Source organism: Salvelinus sp. IW2-2015, unplaced genomic scaffold, assembly GCF_002910315.2.
Source record: "Salvelinus sp. IW2-2015 unplaced genomic scaffold, ASM291031v2 Un_scaffold1776, whole genome shotgun sequence".
Classification (NCBI taxonomy): Eukaryota; Metazoa; Chordata; class Actinopteri; order Salmoniformes; family Salmonidae; genus Salvelinus; species Salvelinus sp. IW2-2015.
This window is the reverse complement of record NW_019943152.1, coordinates 76060-86797: the sequence shown is the minus strand read 5'-3', so window position 1 is coordinate 86797 and position 10738 is coordinate 76060. Positions and strand designations below refer to the sequence as shown.

The window sequence follows — 10738 nt, the reverse complement described above, 5'->3', positions numbered from 1 at the left end:
CACAAACATTCTAACATTTGGGTTATGATCAGTTTATAGGCTAGTTACTCCCCCTATATTTAGCTCTTAGTGCACTAAGAGGAATTTAGCATTTACTTTTAAAGAGTAAAGTGTATTTTACGTTCAGAATCAAATTCAGCATCGGTCTGACATCAAACATCGACAAAGATACGTCCTAACTAGCTAACGTTAGCTACCTCAGTACAGCTGCTAGCCACTGCTTCCATCCAAACAACTCTGGATGAATCTTCTATTTTTTTGCCATGTCCTTTTGTAATGTTGAGTGGCTGATGAGCACCAAGAGTCTTATCTCTGTATTTCTTCATTATGCAAAGTTTGAAAAGGAATTGCTAGGAGATAGTCGACATGATTAGAGAGAGAGAGAGAGATCCTGGAGGGCCACAGTGTTTGCTCTAAAGATGACACCCCCAGGTATGAGAATAATGAATATGTGTGGCTTAGTGAATACCAGAAGAGGTTGTCAGCTTACTTTTAAATTGCAAAAACAACGGTCAGATGTGCTGTATGAAGTACTGGAGTACAGTGGAATGGGCCTTATTATTCCATCGTACACTATAACCTTACTTATACTCAAATCTTACTTTGGGGTTGTTTCAGAGCACAACAGGAAACTGGGTGATCTGAGAAAAYTAAACCAGTGTTGCCTAGGTTACCCTTCAGGAGAAGGGTGGAGGAAAATGGTAAACTGTGGGCTCCAAGAGATGTTAATGTGTCAGCTGAAAGGGAACTGGAAACTGTCAGGACTGAAAGCTAGTCAAAGACACAGAGACATATACAACACAAACGGACGTAAACACTGAGATGCCCTGTGCACCTACAAGAGAAAGTGTCAAGCACCTGAGTTAATTGCAGCAGGTCAGGGGGTGGACCCCAAAGAACTGTTAGGATTATTTCATGGAAAATGATCGTACCGAACTGTTTATGCTAGTTAACTAGCTACGTGAGTTTCAGTGGCTTTGCAGGCTCGTTACACATTCGTTACACTACTATGGTGGGCAATGTTCCCAACCTTGTATTTGTCACTGGCGACCTCTAGCGGTAAACTACAATTTACATCGAAGTGACGTACCACAGTGCGCTTGTCATATGACTATCGAGGTCCATACAATTTTGTACAATCCGGATATAGCAGAGAAAATCGATCAGTTGGACATGCGACTCAATACTTGACGTGCACTTTATGACATGTCAAATATCCTGATAAAAACTYGGTAAGAACGAACCTCTGATGCGCGCACTGGTGACAGTTGCGGATTAAAATGACACTAGCTAATGGACTAAAGGAGCCTAACGTTACTCCGTATGTATAATGTAATGGAACAGAGTCATGATCAGGGGCTAGTAGGCTACAGCACCTGTCAGCATGCTGTTGTTATTCTCTGTTCTCTCTACAGATAGAATGCCATTGTCAACAGCACTCATCCCTCTCGCTTTGTTCATTGGAGTAGCAACACGATCCAGAGGTACAGTATGTTATGTATGGCCACTTTCACATGGGAACTAACTAACTAGTCGAATTAAATGTAGAACTAGCCATGACCATGTTTATAACTACTTAACACATAGATAAAGCTTTATGACACATGTTTCTGAACTACATTGTTTAAATCAGCATGTTTACCACTGTTAGTCATGTAATTTATTGACGCTGATGACCCAAGACCCATAGCTTCCCTTCTTGTTATTTATCCTCAAAACACAGCGGCTCCTCATTTCCCTTATGAACGACCCTCTATAACCCTGTGTGTGTGTTTCCTCCCCAGGCAGTGATGAGTGTGTGGCCCGTAACTTTGGCCATGGCTCGGTGGTGTGTGAGTGTAACTCCACCCACTGTGACAGTATTGGGTCGGACACACTACCTGTCTTGGGTCAGTTCCTGTCCTTCACCAGCAGTAAGGCTGGCAGCAGGCTGCAGAGAGGACAGGGACAGGGACAGAAGAACAGCACTGGAGCAGGTGAGAATAGCCTGGGCTGAAAACAACAACCCCCACTAGCCCAAGGGTGGGAAACAAAAAAGACAAAAGCCTGCACACACTGTTACCCTTCAGGACCTGTACTGACCACCCCCCTCTCTCCATCTCTCCCAGTTCTCAGGCTGACTGTGGTTCCCTACCAGAAGTACCAGAGGATCAGAGGGTTTGGAGGAGCCATGACAGACTCAGCTGCCATCAACATCCTGTCTCTGTCCCCCAGAACACAGGACCAGCTACTACGACAGTACTTCTCTGCTCAGGGTGAGAGGTCAGGGTGTCAGTAAGGGCCATAGCTATAATCATAATTACTAGAATAGTCCTGTCTATTTCACTTGAGTAAGACATTTTATGTCAATGGMACAAACCTGGTCAGATAAAGGCTGAGTTAAGTGTGTATACTGCTGTGCTTTGTGTCCCAGGTATTGGGTACAGTGTGGTGCGGGTGCCCATTGCCAGCTGTGACTTCTCAACCCATCTGTACACCTATGCCGACTCACCTGGAGACTACAACCTGGACAACTTTACCTTAGCACCAGAGGACACTAACATGAAGGTGGCTTAGATAGTCTCTCTGTTTCTCGCTCTCTTTTTNTAGACACAGCCGACCTGTAGACCTGTGACCTGTAGACACAGCCGACCTGTAGACCTGTGACCTGTAGACACAGCCGACCTGTAGACACAGCCGACCTGTAGACCTGTGACCTGTAGACACAGCCGACCCACAGGAGTTTACTGTCCATCTGAGAGCCATCGTCAACAAGCCTCAGGGTGTCGCTATTGAGCCTGCAGTCAGAGCTCAAACAAGCCAGTTAGTTCAAACAAATGCAGCTTTCCTTTTGGAAGCACAGGATAGAGACCCAGTGGTCTCCCAGTTAAAGACATTGAAAAAAAGAGGGTAGAGCAGAGCGCCGTGTTGAAATGCAAACTGAGACGAATTTCAAGCCATTCAAACAAGTGTGGGGAGGCATTACATGTGAAGAATGTGGTGTTATGTCTTGACAGTGGTGATTGTAACATGTAAATATTGGTAGGGCAAAAATAAGATATGTATTATTGTCACATACACAAAACGAATATGCGTCAAAACCACTACACCAAAAATTGAATGCACCAATGCCAGAAATGAGTTTTGAGCCACACAAACGTTCTAACATTTGGGTTATGATCAGTTTATAGGCTAGTTACTTCCCCTATATTTAGCTCTTAGTGCACTAAGAGGACTTTAGCATTTACTTTTAAAGAGTAAAGTGTATTTTACGTTCAGAATCAAATTCAGCATCGATCTGACATCAACAAAGATACGTCCTAACTAGCRAACGTTAGCTACCTCAGTACAGCTGCTAGCCACTGCTTCCATCCAAACAACTCTGGATGAATCTTCTATTTTTTTGCCATGTCCTTTTGAAATGTTGAGTGGCTGATGAGCACCAAGAGTCTTATCTCTGTATTTCTTCATTATGCAAAGTTTGAAAAGGAATTGCTAGGAGATAGTTGACATGATTAGAGAGAGAGAGAGAGATCCTGGAGGGCCACAGTGTTTGCTCTAAAGATGACACCCCCAGGTATGAGAATAATTAATATGTGTGGCTTAGTGAATACCAGAAGAGGTTGTCAGCTTACTTTTAAATTGTAAAAACAACGGTCAGATGTGCTGTATGAAGTACTGGAGTACAGTGGAATGGGCCTTATTATTCCATCGTACACTATAACCTTACTTATACTAAAACCTTACTTTGGGGTTGTTTCAGAGCACAACAGGAAACGGGGTGGAAACTGGGTGATCTGAGAAAAAGAAACCAGTGTTGCKTAGGTTACCCTTCAGAATAAAATGCCTTCCTCACTGACTAAGGTCACACAGAGAAAAGGGAATGGAGAGAGTTTGTGTGTGTTGTGTGTGGAGGAAAATGGTAAACTGTGGGCTCTAAGGGATGTTGATGTGTCAACTGAAAGGGAACTGGAAACTGTCAGGACTGAAAGCTAGTCAAAGACACAGAGACATATACAACACAAACGGACGTAAACACTGAGATGCCCTGTGCACCTACAAGAGAAAGTGTCAAGCACCTGAGTTAATTGCAGCAGGTCAGGGGGTGGACCCCAAAGAACTGTTAGGAGCACTGAACTATATATTAACGGTTAGGAAGCCCGCTTGGCTAGAGGGTTTGGTTTTTAACACTGGTAACCATATACATTCAGAAAGCATGGACAAAGATTTTCATAACTAACCCACACTAGGTTATTGTTCTATCTGTGTGGTCACTGTACAATGTCTCAGTGGATTACATATATATTGTTTTAAGTTTAGTCAGTTAAATTATGTGTTTCAGTCTAAGAAGGTAATGACATAGAAATAGAATCTATGGATTATATTTACATGGGTAACGTAAGCTAATGTGTGTATACCTCTCAGCCTATCACACAGTGTTATGCAAATGAGTTGCTGTATATGATGATGCTGTCTGCGGCCAGTGTTGCCAACTTAGCGACTTTGTTGCTATATTTAGCGACTATTCAGACCCCTCTAGCGACACATTTTCATAAAATCGACTAGCAACAAATCTAGCAACTTTTTCTGGTGTTATTGGAGACTTTTGGAGACTCTGARGTGAAAGTACGTATCGTTCTTACTCTTCTCAACAAGCAGCGGGTGCTGCCGTGGGCCCCACCCCCGTCCCAAAGCACTCACACGCGGCCCAGTCCTCGCGCAGCAGTCCCTCCCAGCTGCAGTCAGAGCAGGAGATGTTCACCCCTCTGCGTCCAGACTGAATGCAGGAAGCTGATTTCGCCCTGGCTTACATTCAGGGCGGGATGTAAATGTAAAATGTTCTTTGTCTAAAATAAATCACTGCACAAAAATAAATCACTGCATTTGACTCACACAGCCTTAGTCACTTACTCACCTTGTCCACTGTGTGTGTGCCTCTCTGTGACATAAGCTAAACATCTAGCTGGTTCGCTCATCATGTCTCAGTCTACACTCAAAAATACAGAAAGAAGTGGGAATCAAACCCTGAATTCAAAGGCTGGTTGAAGCCGTTTATTGGAGATGATACTGCCTGTATTGTAAGGCTGATTTCTACGCCAACATTAGTGATGTAAGAAAACACATGACAACTCAAATACATACTCAACAACTCAAATACATACTCAAAGGCAAAGCCTTATAACAGTTCCACCCAAAACAAGCTGCCATTTACGGTTTAAAAAATGGACTCTGCAAAAAAGGCTGAGGCCACCATGGCATTAGCTGTCGCTGAACACTGTTCCATGCTGGCATGTGATCACATTGGAGAAGCATGTTGAGCTGCTTTCTCAGACTCCACTGCTGCTACCCACTTCAAAATGCATAGAAATTATTAATGGTGTTCTAGCACCATACTTTCTGAAAAAGTTGGTTGCAGAGGTGGGTGACCAGCGTTTCAGCCTCCTCCTCGATGAGTCCACAGATGGAAGTGTTTCTAAGTACCTGGGTGTTGTGATAAGGTAATTTAGTGACACCAAGCAGACAATTGTATCAACATTTCTGGGGTTTGTTGAGTTGGAGGGAGGAGATGCCAAATCTATAGCCCGTGCTGTTGTGGCTTTCCTCGAGAAGTGTTGTCTTAAAAAAGAGAAGCTCCTGGGGATAGGGACTGACAATGCCTCTGTTATGACGGGGATTAACAATGGGGTCCATAAAGTGCTGAAGGAGGAGTATGGCCTCAAATATCTGGTTCTTATTCGCTGTGTGTGCCACTCTGCAGCTTGCTGTAAGTAATGCTTCCAACGACACCATCCCCCGTAGTGTGGAGTACTTGGTACGAGAGACTTATAACTGGTTTTCAGTGTCTCCAAAGRYCAGGGYGGCCTACAAGGCCATATATGAGACCATCAACTGTGGGGAGAAACCTTTACAGATATTCAAGGTGTGTGCTACACGATGGCTCTCCATTGAACCCGCGGTTTCACGCATTTTGGACCAGTAGGAGGAGCTTAGGCTGCATTTCGCAGTCACCAAGTCCAGTGAACACTGCTACATGGCTGAGATTGTATACTCCATGTACAGTGATCCTCAAAACATATTGTATCTGACTTTTTTGAAGTCAGTGCTGGGTGAGGTACAGTTGGCCATCAAGGCTTTTGAGGGAGAGCAAGTAGATCCTCTTAAGCTACTTGACAGCTTGGTTAGCCTGATCAAGTCTGTGAGCAGCAGGGTGCTGAATCCACTGGCAAATGTTAATGTACTCAAAGGGCCAATAGATGGATACATCAGTCCCAAACCGTACCTTCCTTGGTTACCTTTTTGAATCAAAGGCAGCTGAGCTCCACCTTGCGCCTGAGGATGAAAACAATGTCTGAAAGTGGTGTGTAGCCTTCACCATCTCCCTCACTAATGAGTTGAGGGTGAGACTGCTGGACAACATCAAAGCATTGCAGTACATGTCAGTTTTCAATGTGGAGGAAACTCTAAAGCACAATAAGAGCCCTGGAGAAATAGAAAAAATAACCAAGCTCCTTGGCTACTCCCCTGCAGAGATAGACAAGATTGTCCAGCGATGGCGTGCCATCCATCTTAGTAAATGGAATGAGACAAAAAACACACTGGGCTTCTGGAGTGAGATGTGGAAGTTCAGGGATGCAGCTGATATCAACCCGTTTCAAGAACTTGCCATGGCTGCTGTGTCTGTGTTGTCCTTGCCACACTCGAATGCTGAAGTCGAGACAGTATTCTGCCAGATGAGTGTGGTAAACAGCAAACTTAGAAATCGGATGTCCTTGCAGACCCTTAACTCCATCCTGTACATTCGATATGGACTGAAGCTGTCTGGTGAGGCTTGCTATGAGCACCAGCTGCCTGATAATGTTTTGCAGCTTTTTGGCACATCAGCTGCTTACTCATTTAAGTCAGCTCCCTTAGTTGCTGAACCTGCCATAGAGAGCCTTGACCAAAATGACAATGACCCACTCTTTCTGTGAGCCAGCACAGCCTGTGGGTCTGAAAGAAAAACAATTAACCTGAATTAGGGCCAGACTACTTACCATCATTTTCTCACATTGACAGTTTTTTCTATTGTCTCTTTTTGGTCCATTTAGATTGTTAATGTAGATTGTATATAAAAAAAAAAAAGTAAAACATTTTATGGTTAAAAATGTTCATGTTTTACTGTGACTTGTTGTAGGCTCCTAAGTGGACCATAAGGTTAAAAACCAAACCAAATTAAGAAAACTAAACTAAAATAAATAAATAAATAAATTAGTAACTCCGCCAGAGTGTCTCTTTTGGGTCACTTTTGCCAGTCCCAAGCCCAGATAAAGGAGGAGGGTTGGAATTGTGACATAAAAAACCCCAAGAATCGAAAGAAGAAAGTTCATTTGTAGTTCTAAACATATTTAGGGTGTTTTTTACTCACTTTTTGTCTCTCCCACGACGTTTTCCTCTCTCCTACAGTGTCCATCACAATTACATGCACATGGCCAATTATGCAAAACAGGTGATGACGTCATTTAGCYACTTTTAGCGACTTTTAGGACAGCCAATAGCTACTTTCCTTACTGAGGAGTTGGCAACACTGGGCGAGCTGGGCCAGTCAGTTTGAGTAGCGCTTGTGTGCGTTGGGTCCGGGTTGGTGCGCACTATATTCATCCAAATAAACCACAACTTGATTATTTCATGGAAAATGATCGTCCCGAACCGTTTATGCTAGTTAACTGGCTACGTTAGTTTCAGTGGCTATGCAGGCTCGTTACACATTGGTTACACTACTATGGTGGGCAATGTTCCCAACCTTGTATTTGTCACTGGCGACCTCTAGCGGTAAACTACAATTTACATCGAAGTGACGTACCACAGTGCGCTTGTCATATGACTATCGAGGTCCATACAATTTTGGACAATCCGGATATAGCAGAGACAATCGATCAGTTGAACATGCGACTCAATACTTGACGTGCACTTTATGACATGTCAAATATCCTGATAAAAACTAGGTAAGAACGAACCTCTGATGCGCGCACTGGTGACAGTTGCGGATTAAAATGACACTAGCTAATGGACTAAAGGAGCCTAACGTTACTCCGTAGTATAATGTAATGGAACGAGTCATGATCAGGGGCTAGTAGGCTACAGCACCTGTCGCATGCTGTTGTTATTCTCTGTTCTCTCTACAGATAGAATGCCATTGTCAACAGCACTCATCCCTCTCGCTTTGTTCATTGGAGTAGCAACACGATCCAGAGGTACAGTATGTATGTATGGCCACTTTCACATGGGAACTAACTAACTAGTCGAATTAAATGTAGAACTAGCCATGACCATGTTTATAACTACTTAACACATAGATAAAGCTTTATGACACATGTTTCTGAATACATTGTTTAAATCAGCATGTTTACCACTGTTAGTCATGTAATTTATTGACGCTGAGACCCAAGACCCATAGCTTCTCTCTTGTTATTTATCCTCAAAACACAGCGGCTCCTCATTTCCCTTATGAACGACCCTCTATAACCCTGTGTGTGTGTTTCCTCCCCAGGCAGTGATGAGTGTGTGGCCCGTAACTTGGCCATGGCTCGGTGGTGTGTGAGTGTAACTCCACCCACTGTGACAGTATTGGGTCGGACACACTACCTGCCTTGGGTCAGTTCCTGTCCTTCCCAGCAGTAAGGCTGGCAGCAGGCTGCAGAGAGGACAGGGACAGGGACAGAAGAACAGCACTGGAGCAGGTGAGAATAGCCTGGGCTGAAAACAACAGCCCCCACTAGCCCAAGGGTGGGAAACAAAAAAGACAAAAGCCTGCACACACTGTTACCCTTCAGGACCTGTACTGACCACCCCCTCTCTCCATCTCTCCCAGTTCTCAGGCTGACTGTGGTCCCTACCAGAAGTACCAGAGATCAGAGGGTTGGAGGAGCCATGACAGACTCAGCTGCCATAACATCCTGTCTCTGTCCCCAGAACACAGGACCACTACTACGACAGTACTTCTCTGCTCAGGGTGAGAGGTCAGGGTGTCAGTAAGGGCCATAGCTATAATCATAATTACTAGAATAGTCCTGTCTATTTCACTTGAGTAAGACATTTTATGTCAATGGGACAAACCTGGTCAGATAAAGGCTGAGTTAAGTGTGTATACTGCTGTGCTTTGTGTCCAGGTATTGGGTACAGTGTGGTGCGGGTGCCCTTGCCACTGTGACTTCTCAACCCATCTGTACACCTATGCCGACTCACCTGGAGACCACCTGGCAACTTTACCTTAGCACCAGAGGACACTAACATGAAGGTGGCTTAGATAGTCTCTCTGTTTCTCGCCTCTTTTTTTCAGCTCTTTCTCCTCTTTGACTTGTTAGATCGTAAACGTATCAAATTAAAGTTTATTAGTCGGCGTAAACAGTTTAGCAGTGTGTTATAGCGGTCCAGCGAAATGCTTATGTTACTAGCTCCAAACACTGCAGTCAGATGTCAAACAATGAAAATAAAAAAGGCAAGAATCAAGAACATCTGAATCCAATGAACAACCTAAATAGCACTGTAGCAGAATCAAAATGAAATCCATACAGTATGTACTGTACACCGAGGGGATTTCCACAAGCTAAACTAACTAACTACATGTATGTAATCCATACAGTAGTACTGTACACGAGGGATTTCCAAGCTAAACTAACTAACTACATGTATGTAATCCATACAGTATGTACTGTACACCGAGGGATTTCCACAAGCTAAACTAACTAACTACATGTATGTAATCCATACAGTATGTACTGTACACCGAGGGGATTTCCACAAGCTAAACTAAGAATGGTATTTACAGCAGTGGTACACTACACGGCCAGAAGTATGTGGACACCACTTCAAATTAGTGGATTTGGCTATTTCAGCCACACCATTGCTGACAGGTGTATAATCAAGCACACAGCCATGAATTTCCATAGACAAACATTGGCAGTAGAATGGCCCATACTGAGAGGTCAGTAACTTTTAACGTTGCACCATCATAGGATGCCACCTTTCCAACAAGTCAGCTTGTCACATTTCTGCCCTGCTAGAGCTGTTCCGGTCAACTAAGTGCTGTTATTGTGAAGTGGAGTTTGCCGGGCGGCCAGCTCTAGGAAGAGTCTTGGTGGTTCCAAACGTCTTTCATTAGAATGATGGAGGCCACTGTGTTCTTGGGGACCTTCGTGCTGCAGATATTTAATCTATGTCGGGGATACAGTGAGAAACAGGAAGTGACTAGTGGTTCAATGTCTCTATAACATGGGACAGTATGCGGTGTCAGTGAGTGTGCATCACCTTGTAGACAGCTAGTGATGGCTGTTCAACCAGTCTGATGGCCTGGTAATTGAAGCAGTTTTTTTGTCTCTCTGTCTTGGCTTTGATGCACCTGTAATGTCTCGAATGTCAGACGGTAGCCGGTAACAGGCCTACCACTGTCGAGTCGTGCATGCCATGCAGTCATGGATGAATAGGGATGTATGTACTCACAACACCACTTCCTGTTGTTGGTCCAATCCCAGATCCCCCTGCTGCAGCGAGCCCAGGCCCTGTCGCCCCGCCCCTGTCTCTGCTGGCAGTGCCTGGAGCGCCCCCGCATGGTTGAAGACCAACGGTGCTCTCACTGGCAAGGGCTCTTTGAAGGCCAGCCTGGGGGCAAGGAGCACAAGACCTGGGCTAAATACTATTGCAGGTAGCATACTGTACACACCTAACCTGGACTAAATACTATGTCAGTTATCATACAGTATACACAAAGACCTGGGCTAAATAC

The 10738-nt window shown here is 44.3% G+C and overlaps 1 protein-coding gene across 2 annotated transcripts in view; it reads left to right on the top strand.

The window, feature by feature from the left end:
- Positions 1-950: 950 nt before the first annotated feature.
- The window catches only part of LOC112071942 (lysosomal acid glucosylceramidase-like), a 14088-nt gene continuing 4300 nt past the window's right edge, over positions 951-10738 (top strand). The window contains exons 1-5 of one of the 2 annotated variants that reach the window (XM_070439567.1): positions 951-1232; positions 1420-1484; positions 1785-1976; positions 2109-2255; positions 2414-2547. In XM_070439567.1, the coding sequence (XP_070295668.1) occupies positions 1207-1232; positions 1420-1484; positions 1785-1976; positions 2109-2255; positions 2414-2547 (564 nt within the window). In that variant the 5' untranslated portion in view covers positions 951-1206. Of the gene's footprint in view, positions 1233-1415; positions 1485-1784; positions 1977-2108; positions 2256-2413; positions 2548-10738 lie in introns of both variants that reach the window. The other variant, XM_024139354.2, reaches the window with a different exon arrangement.